At 36.0% G+C, this 12535-nt stretch overlaps 1 protein-coding gene across 1 annotated transcript in view; it reads right to left on the bottom strand.

Annotated features, from left to right (window-relative positions):
• Positions 1-12535, bottom strand: part of LOC122794563 (coiled-coil domain-containing protein 63-like) — an 867658-nt gene that overhangs the window by 748088 nt on the left and 107035 nt on the right. The window contains exon 2 of the mRNA XM_044063060.1: positions 8866-8978. Coding sequence (XP_043918995.1) covers positions 8866-8932 — 67 coding nt within the window. The 5' untranslated portion in view covers positions 8933-8978. The remainder of the gene's footprint in view (positions 1-8865; positions 8979-12535) is intronic.

Here is a 12535-nt window from a genome sequence, read left to right as displayed (position 1 = left end):
TTAGGACACTGAGTATGCATTCTATCGAATGCGTAAATGTCGAACACCAAACAGCGAACAGGCAAAACATCGAAGCGGCTTTACAGCAAATTCTTTCCCTGGGAAAGAAGTCGCTTGGCCACTTCGGTGTTTTGCCATGTTCTGTACTGTAGTGTGGTCTCGGAGTTAGTATATTTAAGTAGGAGATGGGTGTGGGGGGGTGAAGCCCCCCACATAAAACAATGTTCCCAACTGTTTACTTTTCTTTTTATTCATGTTGGAACAGTAATTTCTTTCACTAGGAAAGAAATTGCTGTTCTGAGCATTCAACAGTTTCAGTTTTCGTTGAAATAGGGACGATTAATCCTCGTTCGCTGTTTTCAGTGTTCGATGATCTAATATAGACCCAAGGTGCCCACCATGTCATTATTCATAGAGTGGAAGTACCCTAGCCACCAGGCTGGGAAAAATGTAAAACGCAAACTCCCCACCTCAATTTCTGATTTTTTTTGAGCACAGATGTAGCTAAGCAGTAAGCACATTTCCTGTATGTATGTATTTAAAAATGACATTTTCCCCGACTCCAACTAGTTCTCGTAACATTGTGCTGCCTGACCTGAAAATGTGTACAGCTGACAGCTGTTTAACCTAACAGCACAAATGGAAACACTTTTTATTACATTATACAGAGTCAGACTTACACGTTTGGTAAGCGACACATAATATAGGGAATGACAACAACAGAATACAGCATCAGTTCTTCCACTTGCTCATTCTTGCTTTGGTTTTCTTGAGTTGGAAACAGCAGCAGTAACAAGGAGATCATATTTTTTCCCTTCCTGGCTACCTAGATTTGCCAGCAGCATTTCAGTGTGAATTCGACAATGTAGTCAACTACACTGAAATGCTGCTGGTAGAGTGTTTTTAAACACTAACTTCTAGTGATTGGCTCGTGTTCTCTTCTCTGTTCTGTTTATTGCTAAGATAACGGAGTACTAATATACGAGTATTCCGAACAACCTAGGCATTAAGCACAAATTACATTTCTTGCTTAACGGTGTTCATTCATCTTTAAAAGAACAAACACCCATTGCGTCTGTGCGTCCTTGCATCAATGCACAGACTTCCGCTATTGCGTCTTCTTTTCCTCATTCTCGCATGCGGAATTTTAATCATAATGATCGTCCTGTTACTACAGGCTCAGCATTAAGGTAAGTTTATGGTGTACACAGATCTTACTTCAGGATTTTGTGTGTGTGCATGCTTGGGTTATTTAAGAAATGAACGAATGAAAATATTTTATCAGACAATTTAAAGGAAATATTATTTCGGACTGGCTGCAGCAAGATTAGGAAAATAGTTTAGTGTTAGAAAGCTGAAATACTTTTGAGTAATGTTATACACAGATAATTCCCTTCTTGATTGCTCATTCCTTGCAGTTTAGGAGTAGAATTTGTAGGTGATTCAATTCTTGCCATGACCTGGAATGTGCAATCATAGTTTTATTACAAAAGACTGATGTTCTTGTGCATTTGTCTACGCACTGACCATTCACAGTATTGCATATACATTATTTCAGTTGTGTTAAGTGAGTTCATTTCACATTTGTCATATACAATACAATCATGAAGTGTGTGCAGATGAATGCAGATTTAGCTGTGCATCTGTTTTTTCAGGCACACTATGCCACTGACACCTCATTATGACACATACACCAAGGAGTAAAGTGACTCCTTAAATATTATTTCAGATGGGTTTTTGTCATATTTGGTTTCTTTTCTTCCCAGTAAGTGAAATTCTACTGCAGTTGTTTTAAACTTATTGATTCAAATTCTGCTGGAAATGTAAATAATAATAATTATAGTCACTTATTTGGGAAGGTCGACTGAACACACAGTCTTTTTTCAGTGGTCACCTGGTATTACAATAATACCAGTTAACCATTTTAATGTAACCTTTGCAATTTATTCTTCAAGGGTAGCAGGCATTGAATTTGTAGATCAAACACTGAAATATAAAGTTGTTTGCTGGCAGCAATTTCTTCATTAGTTACAAATCTCTTTAATGTCGAATAATTCAGATGAGTTTTACTTCTGCAAAGATTGTGCATATTGACTGATACTGAGTGGCCTTTTTATGGTTGAAATGAGCAATTTTTCCATTATTGGTTCATACATTTTCTTCCATTGCTTACTGGGAAAATGTTCAAAACTACAAGCTTAACATGCTCTAAGAAGTTATGCTTATTATGCAAGGAATATAATTTAACACAATCAGGAAGGTGAATTAAAGAACATAAAATGTCTATATGGCGAGTAGACTTTTATGATGGAAATGTTCTGAAATGGGCAGTTTTGTCATTGTTGGTTCATGCATTTTGTTTCATTGCTTACTGGAAAAATGTTCAAAACAATAAATTTAAAACTCGCTCTAACAAGTGTGCTGTATTATACAAGAAATATAATCTAATACAGTTAGGAAGGTGTATCAAAGAACACATGTATGTTTCATGTGCAAAGGGCCTATGATTTGAAAACAGCCCAAAGGTAATATTTATCCTCCAGTGACTAGATGAATTTTCTTTGAATGTGGGTTTCAATGCTGTTTCAATGAATGCGAGTTTCAAGGGCAAAGAAGTTTTAAAGCCAAGTCTATTTTCATTGTGAAACTGTATTGCTTTGTTTAGCAGATGTCGAATAGTGTTTGTGCTATAAAATGTAAAATAAAAGTTTTAAATGAAATCCATATAATCATTGTAGAAGTAAAGAAGTATGCACAGTCTTTACAGTTAATGAGGCAAAATAGCCAAGTAATGGGACACTGTAATGGCTGCAAGGGAGAGGGCTGTATATACGGGAGGGCCCATTGGACTATGACTTTGTGAGGGAGGAAGGAAGGCAAACTCAGACAGCCCCAGGTGGCACAAACTGTAGCTCTGCCACTGATCAATAGGCCATGGAGAGTGACTTTTGGAAGTCCTAGCAAACTATAATATTCTTTTGCTAAGATTAGAATATTGCCTACCAGTAAATGCCCTACTTTTATTACAAAACCCACATACTGCAAGTCACCAAAAACAAACTCATAAGGTTTATCATCTTCTCCCTTGCCAGTGAACATCATTGCTACACATTTAAAAAAAAATGGTTACCATTTACTACAGGGTCTGTAGGACCATATTTTCATTGTCTGTTCCTCAGTTTGCATTTGAATATTGGCATCCCACAATTCCAAAGTGGGTGGGGTTACATAATTATGTATGTAAATTTGATGTTAATCAGCATACAGATTTGTACCTATTTTTCATGGGCCTTTGTCCAGATTTTTGATGTTTCCAGGTTGAGAGGTATGGTCACATAAGATAATAGCACCTCTAATACATAGATATACCACAAATACACTTTAGATCTAAGTACGTATAAACATTAGAAGCTGAAAGTTAAGAAGATTGTCAATATTTCCAAGACTTTGCAAGAAACATCAGATGATTTAATCATTTTATCAGTCATCTAACATTTTTCATGTAAGGATCTGTTGAATATATATATATATATATATATATATATATATATATATATATATATATATATACTTATTACAACATAACTATTATATTTTGCAATTATACACATATTACTCATATGTATTAACAATATCTATGTTCACGTCTTTCATCAGGAAGGGGGAGAGAGAGAGAGAGAGAGAAGGGGCCTCACAACCCTCTGTTAAGTTACTAAAGGTTTAGTTATATAACGTAAGTCTGATGTTAATATGCATAATTGAGTTTTCTAATGCAGCTCCTAGTTCACTTGATGTCATTTAGTTACTAATAGTGTCACTGAATCTGCAGAATGTATGCATCTATAAGAGACCATAGGTATTTTCAAAGGAGTTAAGCATTTTTAGCAGAAGTAATAATTTACCATTTAAAGTATCTAGTGAAGGATAAGAGAACTTCAAGAAAAAAGAAATCTAAATACAACCATTTAACAAGTTCAAAAGGTCAAATGATGTCATCACTGTTGTTTCCCCAAGTTGTAGCTTCATAAACTTGTTAAAAAGTATCTAAATAGGCTCATGCACAACAGAAGTTGTCTCTAGTGAAGAAAAAAGCATTTTCGGCGGGAAATTCAGATCTTGAAGATTTTAGAGTTTACAGAAAGCAAAAAAAAAAAAAATGCTCAAGCTGCCTTGTCAGTACATGTCATGAATCTCCACAATGTGAACAGTGACACAGATCACCAGTTTCCTCACAAAACTTCAACATCATGAAAAAACTAACCCTTTTATATAAAAACAGCTATTAAAAGTAACAGCTGCCTCAAATCAGAAATCGTATTATAACATTTCAATCATTTACCCACCAGTTAAAAAAGGGAACCTAGTATGTACACATTTATATAGCTCTCTCTCTCTCTATATATATATATATATATATATATATATATATTTACACACACATATATAAATAAAACACCATTAATGCACTGTATTAATGTTTAAATGCATCTAAACAAAGAGTCTGAAACATCTAGTTAGAAACAGTAATCAGAAACACCTTGTTACCCCACCACTGACCCACTAGAAAAAATGTACTTTGGTATTAAGTCAAATTATACTACTGAAGAATTAGAAGACATACGTCATTTGTAGTTATTTAAAAGGGAAAAGTATGTAAAGCACTTATAATGGGGAAAAGAGAGAAAAGGAACATTGGTAACAAAAAAGAATAGGAAGAAAGAAGAGAGAGAAAGCGAGAGAATGTTATTTAAATACTTAGTACTATACGTAATTAGAAGAAGCAGATATAGAAAAGAGAAAGTTAATAATAAAAATGATTCACATTACTTACAGCATAGAGACTTCCCAGAATCAAATATATTATGTTTCATAAAACAAAGCATTTAAAATTAAAAGGAATTTATTAATTTGTCCTTTAGTTTCTTAGTTTTGTTTGCTCCTTCCTTCACAGACCATCCTTTTTTTGATGCCTGTCTCTTCAAACTCTGGGATGACCATTCCATTTCTTCTATGTCTGACAGCATTTTCTTCTTTTGGATAAATTCTACTGCTTCTTGTAGGGAATCAAAGATCTTCACTCCTTCTGGCAAGGTGATTTTTATTCTTGCAGGAAAAAGAATTTGAGCATTAATATTGGCTGTTTTCAAGGACTTAATTAGATGAACACACTTCTTTCTTCTGGATATAACTGTAGAGGTGTAGTCATTGTTAAAACAAATAACCTTTTCACCCATCTTGATAGGGGAATTAGTCCAAGCTGATTTCAGCACTAAGTCCTTATCTTTCCAGGAAAGAAATATAACTATTACAGACCTGGGGTTAGATGAACTCAGAGATGAAGCTGGATTTGCTAGGGACCAATGAGTGCTCTCAATTCCAAAAGAGATGGATTCAGTCATGTTTAGTGCTGATGGAAACCAGTTATTGAGGAACTGAATCATATTAGCACCCTCTTCTTTCTCAGGAATTCCATATATTCTTATGTTATTCCTCCTGGATCTACTATCAAGGTCTTCCAGTTTCTCAATCAGCCTGGTGTTTTGTTTTAGAAGAAATTCATTTTGATGTTCATTTTCTATCACTCTAGTATCTAGATCAGTTACTGTTTCCTCTAAGGCAAGAATCTGTTCAGATATTTCATTTAGAAGTTGCAGTTGTTTACTGCATTCTTGTTTGATAATATCCATTTTATTTTCAAATTTGTCCATTTTTAGCGACAATTCTTGGATGTTTGTTACTATAAGATGTAATTCTTTCTTCACTGCACTCTCCTGGTGTGAGTTCTTTGAGTTGCTCATCTTGAGATTTCCAGTAGAAAACTTCTTGACAGGAATAATTAAAAAAATTCTCATGACTATGTATTAATTGTTAGAAAATAATAAAGAGTCTATGTTAATCTAACTTTTAGTATACGTTTAGTTAGATTTTTCTAAAAATTAAAGTATATTTCCTGTCAGGATATTAAAATCTAAACAGAGCTATGGATTTCTGCTGCTATCAGGCTGGCATCTTGGCCATGCCCCTCTTGCAAAACGTTTGATGGGATACCAAATTAAATAGGTCTAGGAACAGTGCAGCTGGTAGACTGCAAATCTTCATAGGGTACTGCAATGGGGATAAAAGCAGTGATGAAATTATGACAGGAGGTTATTTTCAGTGATGTAAATTAGTCCACAATTTAGGGACATAGCATTCAGTGATGGATCGGATCTATTTATTAAGATAGAAACTGGATAAGTTAGGGCATCTGCTGCAGTTCTGATATATTCAGCTGATATACTGTCTGGGGTGAGAGATGTTGATTTTAGTTTAAAATGCTACTCAATGTAGGATGTAGTCAAAGGTTTGAAGTCCAGTTTATTTTTTTGTTTGCTTAAGGAGTGTTGAGCTAGGAGCTGGGAGTATTGTGGTTGATTATAGATGCTACTGTTTGTATAAAATGAGTGCTGACTTGATATGCAATGCCATTTGATTGGATGTCAATGGACGGAGCAGGTTGTGTGGTGTTTCAAGGTTTTAGAAGTTAATTTGTGGCTGATCAGAAGGTTTTGGGGTTGTTCTGATTTTTGAGAGTTTGTGGAGAAACCATTTCTATACATTTTAATCTTGTGTTTTACTTTATTTCTAAGTTGTCTAGAATGTTGTAGGTTAGCCTGAGTTTGAGCTTGTAACCATTTTTCCAGGCCTTGCCTCTTTGATCAGCCAAGGTGTGGGACTGCCTTTGACTCTTTTGGTTCAGACAGCAGCAAATTAATTAAGAACAGCTAAAAATATTCTGTCAAATTCAGATACAAATTCATCTGACGTTTTTAAGATGTTCCAATTACAAAACTTTAAGCTAATAATACAAAATTCTATTTGGAAAGATTTAAGATTTCTGACCAAATTGTAGTGGTGTTGTTTGTGTAAGTTATTACAGTTTCTGATAGTGAATGTACGGAGTTGGTCAGTAAGTGAATCTAAAAGAGTGCCTGCGGAAATTATATTATTGAGAGAGGTACATAGGTTAGTACTAGGCTAGCTGCCCTTGTGGCCCATTTTAAGCCTAACCAATTTCTCTTTCAAAGGTGAGAATCTAAAGCTGTACCTTGTGACTATGAGGTAAAACACATCAGCCATTATGCCAGCTCCCAACTGCAGTCAGTAACAGATTGCCTAGTACTAGTTTTGTTTGGGCAAATAATTGAAGAGATGAGTTGCGTGAGACTATATAAGTTTGTGGTGTTTTGCGGGGGTGGTTGTTAGAGTTTATAGTAAGCCAACTGATACAAAGGTAACCTGCTGTCATTGTTTCTTGAGTGATGTTCACAGATACCCACCAGAAAAATTCCTTGTCAGTATTGACATTGTTGCCAGAAGGGATATAGGTTGCAATAACACATATAGATTTGTGATTTTTGAGTTTAAGAAAGAGATCAGAAGTTCAGCATTGTTAATTTGAATGGGTTGAGTGAGAAATAAAATTACTAAGTTTCTGTTTCCAAAATTAGTTAAGTTAGAACCCATAAATAAAGAAAAAAATTGAGGACACAATACTGACATGGCCATGGCATTATTTATTATTCATCCTCAATTAAAAAATGACAAATGTTTCAGCTACAATACACCAGCATGGCTGCCTACTGTACTCTCAAGTGTTTCATTTTTTTTATTAAATTAACTCAATTTGCATTTTTTGTGCCTCAATATATATTAGTCTAATCTACACTAAATAATGCTTTATTTCTTGCAATTATTTTTACTTATATGCTGAGGTTCACCACCTAATTAAGTACCCCATATTCATCACTAATTTGTCAAATTTCAAATAACTGTAATTTTCAGATATATTCGTTTTATAACGGTGCACAAAACATGTATTTTTGTCTTTGACCCTGGAACAGAAAATTTCTACTTACAATATGTAGAATACTCATGCTGTTACAATTTGTAAAACATCAGCACAACACATACTATATTACCAAGCATGAGTTTAATTACTCAGAACTTAGCTGATGTTACCACAACCAAAACTTGTTCAAAATATTTAGGTATATTGTCATAATACACGCATTAAGAAGAACCCTTCCTAAGATTTGTGTTATCTTGAATGTTTAGGATTACTCAAAAAAATTAAGGTGCTCCAATGTATTTTAGACATATTCTTGTAAATGCAGCAATTTTGGCAATACCCACTGGCAATACCTACATTTCTACAGAAAACAACAGCTGTCAGTTCAAGGCTGCCAGCAAGACTGATATATTTTAATAACTCTTCCATTTTATTCCATGTCCCACCCTTCAGGGCACTTTCCAAATGCTTTATTTCCTGCATTTGTCATTTGAAGGCAACAAACTTCTTGTATCTGTAATGCTGTTCATTGTTACAGCATTACAGAAACAAGAAGTCTGTTGCCTTCAAATGACAAATGCAGTCCACCACTTTTTTAAAGATTAAGTTAGGCATACAAACATTAAGGCTTTAAAAAACATTTCATATTAGTGATAAAAAAATTATGGGCCAGATTCAATAAAGCCTACACTAAGTGGACACAATATGCATTCAAGAACATTCTTATCACATTTTTGTGCTTTCTAGTCACTTAAAAAGATTACACTAAGTGTACATGTAATCTACACTTTGTGATAACCTTTATGAATCCCTGTCAATATTTAAAGCTGCAAGAATATCAGTAGGAAAACTAAAATTAGGAGGAAGAAGGTGTGAGTTATGTCTGTATTGTCTGTTCACTCGGAAAGATGTACACTTAGTGTAGGCGTTATTGAATCTCTGGGGTATATCTCCCTTATTTGAAGAATACTGATAAACAAGCAAATATGACAGCAAATTTTGTTATAGCACCATTGAGCCAAACAAAATAATACCAAGTCCTTCGAGGTCAACATCGCTAATGTCTGAAAGGATGCTTGAGACGGGTCTCCCACGACGCATGATTGGTTCTCACACTGAAGAAGCAATTCCAAGAATTTAGTTGTTCCTGGGAAGAAAAAAAAACATTTAAATGGATACTCAGCACAACTAAAGCTTTAAATAACAAAATTCCTTTACAACAGTCTTGAAAGAAGATTAACCAACACATGCATCTACAATATAGTCATTCCATTCATGGCTCAAAATGAGAAGAAGAAAGCATCTGCTTTCACTAACACAAGGGATAGAAATCTAAGCAGTTGGTGAAACAACCAGATATTTTTATTTATTTTACAATCTGATAACACTGTACATAAGATGGTCTATTGCCCATATCAGCCACACCTTGGGTACAACTGTTCAGTAAAAATCAATTTAAAGTAACACTATCTGGTATACAAAATATCTGTTTACAGTACTATAGTTTGGAATCCAAAATATAGGAAGTGAATTAATACATTCATAGTACAATAATTAACTATTACAAATTGTAAAGCAAGTTGTAGCATAGTTGTAACACCGCAAATTCAATATGTAGAGATGTAAAGATTCTGAAACCCATATGGTACTTGCTGTTACTAGGTACAAAATTAGCCAGTACAGCGAAAACAGTAACACCTATGATTGATTTTGCAAATGCTGTCTTAGGATTTTTTTTTTTGAATGTTTGAAGGGTTTCTTAGGATTTTTTTTTTTAAAAGTTTGAAGGGTTTCAATGTTTTTATATCTGTTGGAAGCAAATTCCAAATAGCTGGTCCTATTCTGTAAAGAGCTTTTTCTCCAATGACTAGTTTATATTTGAGTCTGACAAAAGTGATTGTACTGTTTGGTTGGTCCTGGGGACAAGCTTTGATTTTTCATTTGGAGTAAACTTTTCAGGGGTGGATAATAACGTTGCATAACAATTTTAAATATTAGAGTGTTCAATAGAAGAGTGGCTCTGTAAACAATTGGCAGATAATATGCCTTTTAATACATGAGGCAGTAGTAGCTGTTAACACCTGCTAGAAGGACAAAGGTGCAGTCATGTAAGTAAACTTTTTAACAGTAGATGTCCAAATGATCACCACTGCAGTAGCCTTATTGTATGGGTTACATCTTGCCAAGGATAAAACAGCCGGCCAGCTTCCAAACCTTCAGGGCACTTCCCATATGCTCAAACTGTCAGGCAGCTTGAGCTGAGCTGACCAAAAGACAAGTTTGAGTACTAAGCCCTCCAGAGCTTTACTGTCAACAATGAGTACACTCCTCTGAGACATCTGAGCTTGATGGTTGGCTTGTGCAGTTCCTTGCTGGGAAGATAAGTTCTGTTTGGGGAAAAAACTTTCATTTTCTAAATATTGTTGCTGTTTTATCCCTTTCTTCTTCACCAAAGTTATTTTAAAGCTAGGAGTGGTGTGTTTTAATGGACTGTCATGAGACTGTATTATACTTTTAAATGGAGCACTATTGTTTCCTGTCAATTTAGAAGTACTTAAGCTGGTCTATTTTTCAGCCACACTTTGGGTACAACTGTAGATAAATTATGCTTATTTTACTTCGTGGGGCTAGCAAAGCTTTGTCAAGTGATTTTACTGTGTCTTTCTGTCAAAAAAAGTGACTTTTAAGATTTGTAGTTTTTACCAGCATTTGCTGCTTGCCTTCCTCAGGAAAGGGACACCATTTTCAGCTTGACCATGGAACAATACTAATCCTACAGTCAGTCCTTCTTCCAGCCACAAAAAGAAAAAGCTAAGCAAACAGCCTTTGCCATCATAGCAGTCTAGCAATTTGCCTCAGGCACAGGTGGGTGACTCTGCTGTGGCCATTTGTTGTACCTCATATCCCTCATCTTTTCCCCCAGATCCCTCTGGTGTAGCACCTACAACCACTGGGGATGCGGGGGTTAACCACTTCCTCTGTGTATGTTGAGGCCCCCTCAGTGAGCAAGGGACAGCAACTTTTGTCCATTCTGGGACAGGGAACAGAGAAGGCTTCCCTATTCTTCCACAGTGCTATGCCCATTCCTGGAGGAAGCCACTGCTGCCATAGTAAATGTGTTGGCCCCATTTTTCCTGTCAAAAGAAAAAGAAAGCTAAGCATGTATCTATTCCTTCTCAAATTTCTTTGGACAACAGTAGTTTACTGGGTCTGGCTCAGGGCTTAATTCAGACTACTGACCAGGGGCGGCTCATCCTATCAGACTGCCGGACTGCAGCCCTCCCACCTAGAATAAAACAAAAAAATATCTATTAAACAAACAATTCACAAGCCCCAATCCTCCTCCAGACTGCCTTACCAGCAGTCCGGATAGGGACAAACAGGTACCCAGCAATCATTGCTGTGAGATACCAGGATTCTGTGCAGTGATGACCGCACTGCACAGAGGAGCTCCGGACTGCTTCAGCCGCAGTCAGAGCCAATGAGAGGACTGAGCTGCTCTCGCAGGACTTGCGAGACTTTCAGTGTGCGGGCTTCAGTCGCAGAATTCCTTGGGCTGGTAGGTGAAGCAGCAAAGGGTGTGTGTGGATTGCTTCGTGTGCAGGGATCGCTGGATTACTTTAGTACTGGGTGTTCATTCGTTAGGAAGTCGGTGATCGCTGGTGTTCATTTGGGCTGGTAGGAAGTCACTGAAGGAGCTGATCGCTGGTTGTTTACTTTACTTTGGCTGGTAGGAGATCGGTGTGTGGAGGTCGCTGAAGGAGCTGATTGTTTACTTTGGCTGGTAGGAGGTGTGTGTGTGTGTGTGTGTGTGTGTGTGTGTGTGTGTGTGTGTGTGTGTGTGTGTGTGTGTGTGTGTGTGTGTGTGTTTTACTTTACACATGGTATCTCATACTAAACTTCCTGAAGTTCAGTTCTGTTATTCATGGTGATTTACAGTACAGCTGTGTATGGCAGGGAGTACAGCTTGTCCTTTGGGCTGTTCTTATTGGCCCATTGTCTTACAAATTATTTGCAGCTACACCTGTTGTTATGATTTCCTTGCTTTAATCCTACTCATAGATTTTTCACAGATAGACTCTGAACTACTTTAATGTAATGTTAGTCATTGTAGCTATATAAGGATTGCATTGTTTACTTAGTTTGCTGTGGGATTAGTAGGGTTGTTATAAACCTAACAAAGAAAGCACAATTTATTGCTGAAAAAGATGGGCAGTGATCAGACCACTCCTACACTGACTAATGACTAGATAAATAAGCTCGATTTCTTAAAAAATCAGCAAGAACAAACAGCCATTATTAAACTAAAAAGATATAGCACTGTCTTATCATTGGCAAGCAAAAACTATAAAATAAATTTGCAGAGATGAATGATGTAATAGCATGCAGGAAAAACAAGGATGGGAAAGTTGTCCTTTTAGTTTTACCTAGACTTGTGACAGCACAGAGAAAAACATGAAAAAAGTGTGCACTTCAAGGATTCTGTAAAATTTGCTAGAAAGTAACATACAGTAGTTTATGAAAAGGCTGAGGGCTATATGTGCAAAACACATAGTGCTCAAGGCATACAGTTTACTTGACCATCAAGAGATAGTTGAGAGTCTATTTCTGAACATGTTTTACTTCAGAATATCCAGCACTTCCTGCTACTCATATTTAAATAATTGTTTCTAAATTAATTAAAGCCAGTACAAGTCTTAATGC

The sequence above is a fragment of the Protopterus annectens genome, chromosome 2.part1 (genome assembly GCF_019279795.1).
Source record: "Protopterus annectens isolate FY-2018-M chromosome 2.part1, PAN1.0, whole genome shotgun sequence".
Classification (NCBI taxonomy): Eukaryota; Metazoa; Chordata; order Ceratodontiformes; family Protopteridae; genus Protopterus; species Protopterus annectens.
Note: the sequence above shows the minus strand (reverse complement) of the source record. Positions and strands in the feature narration are given on the sequence as shown.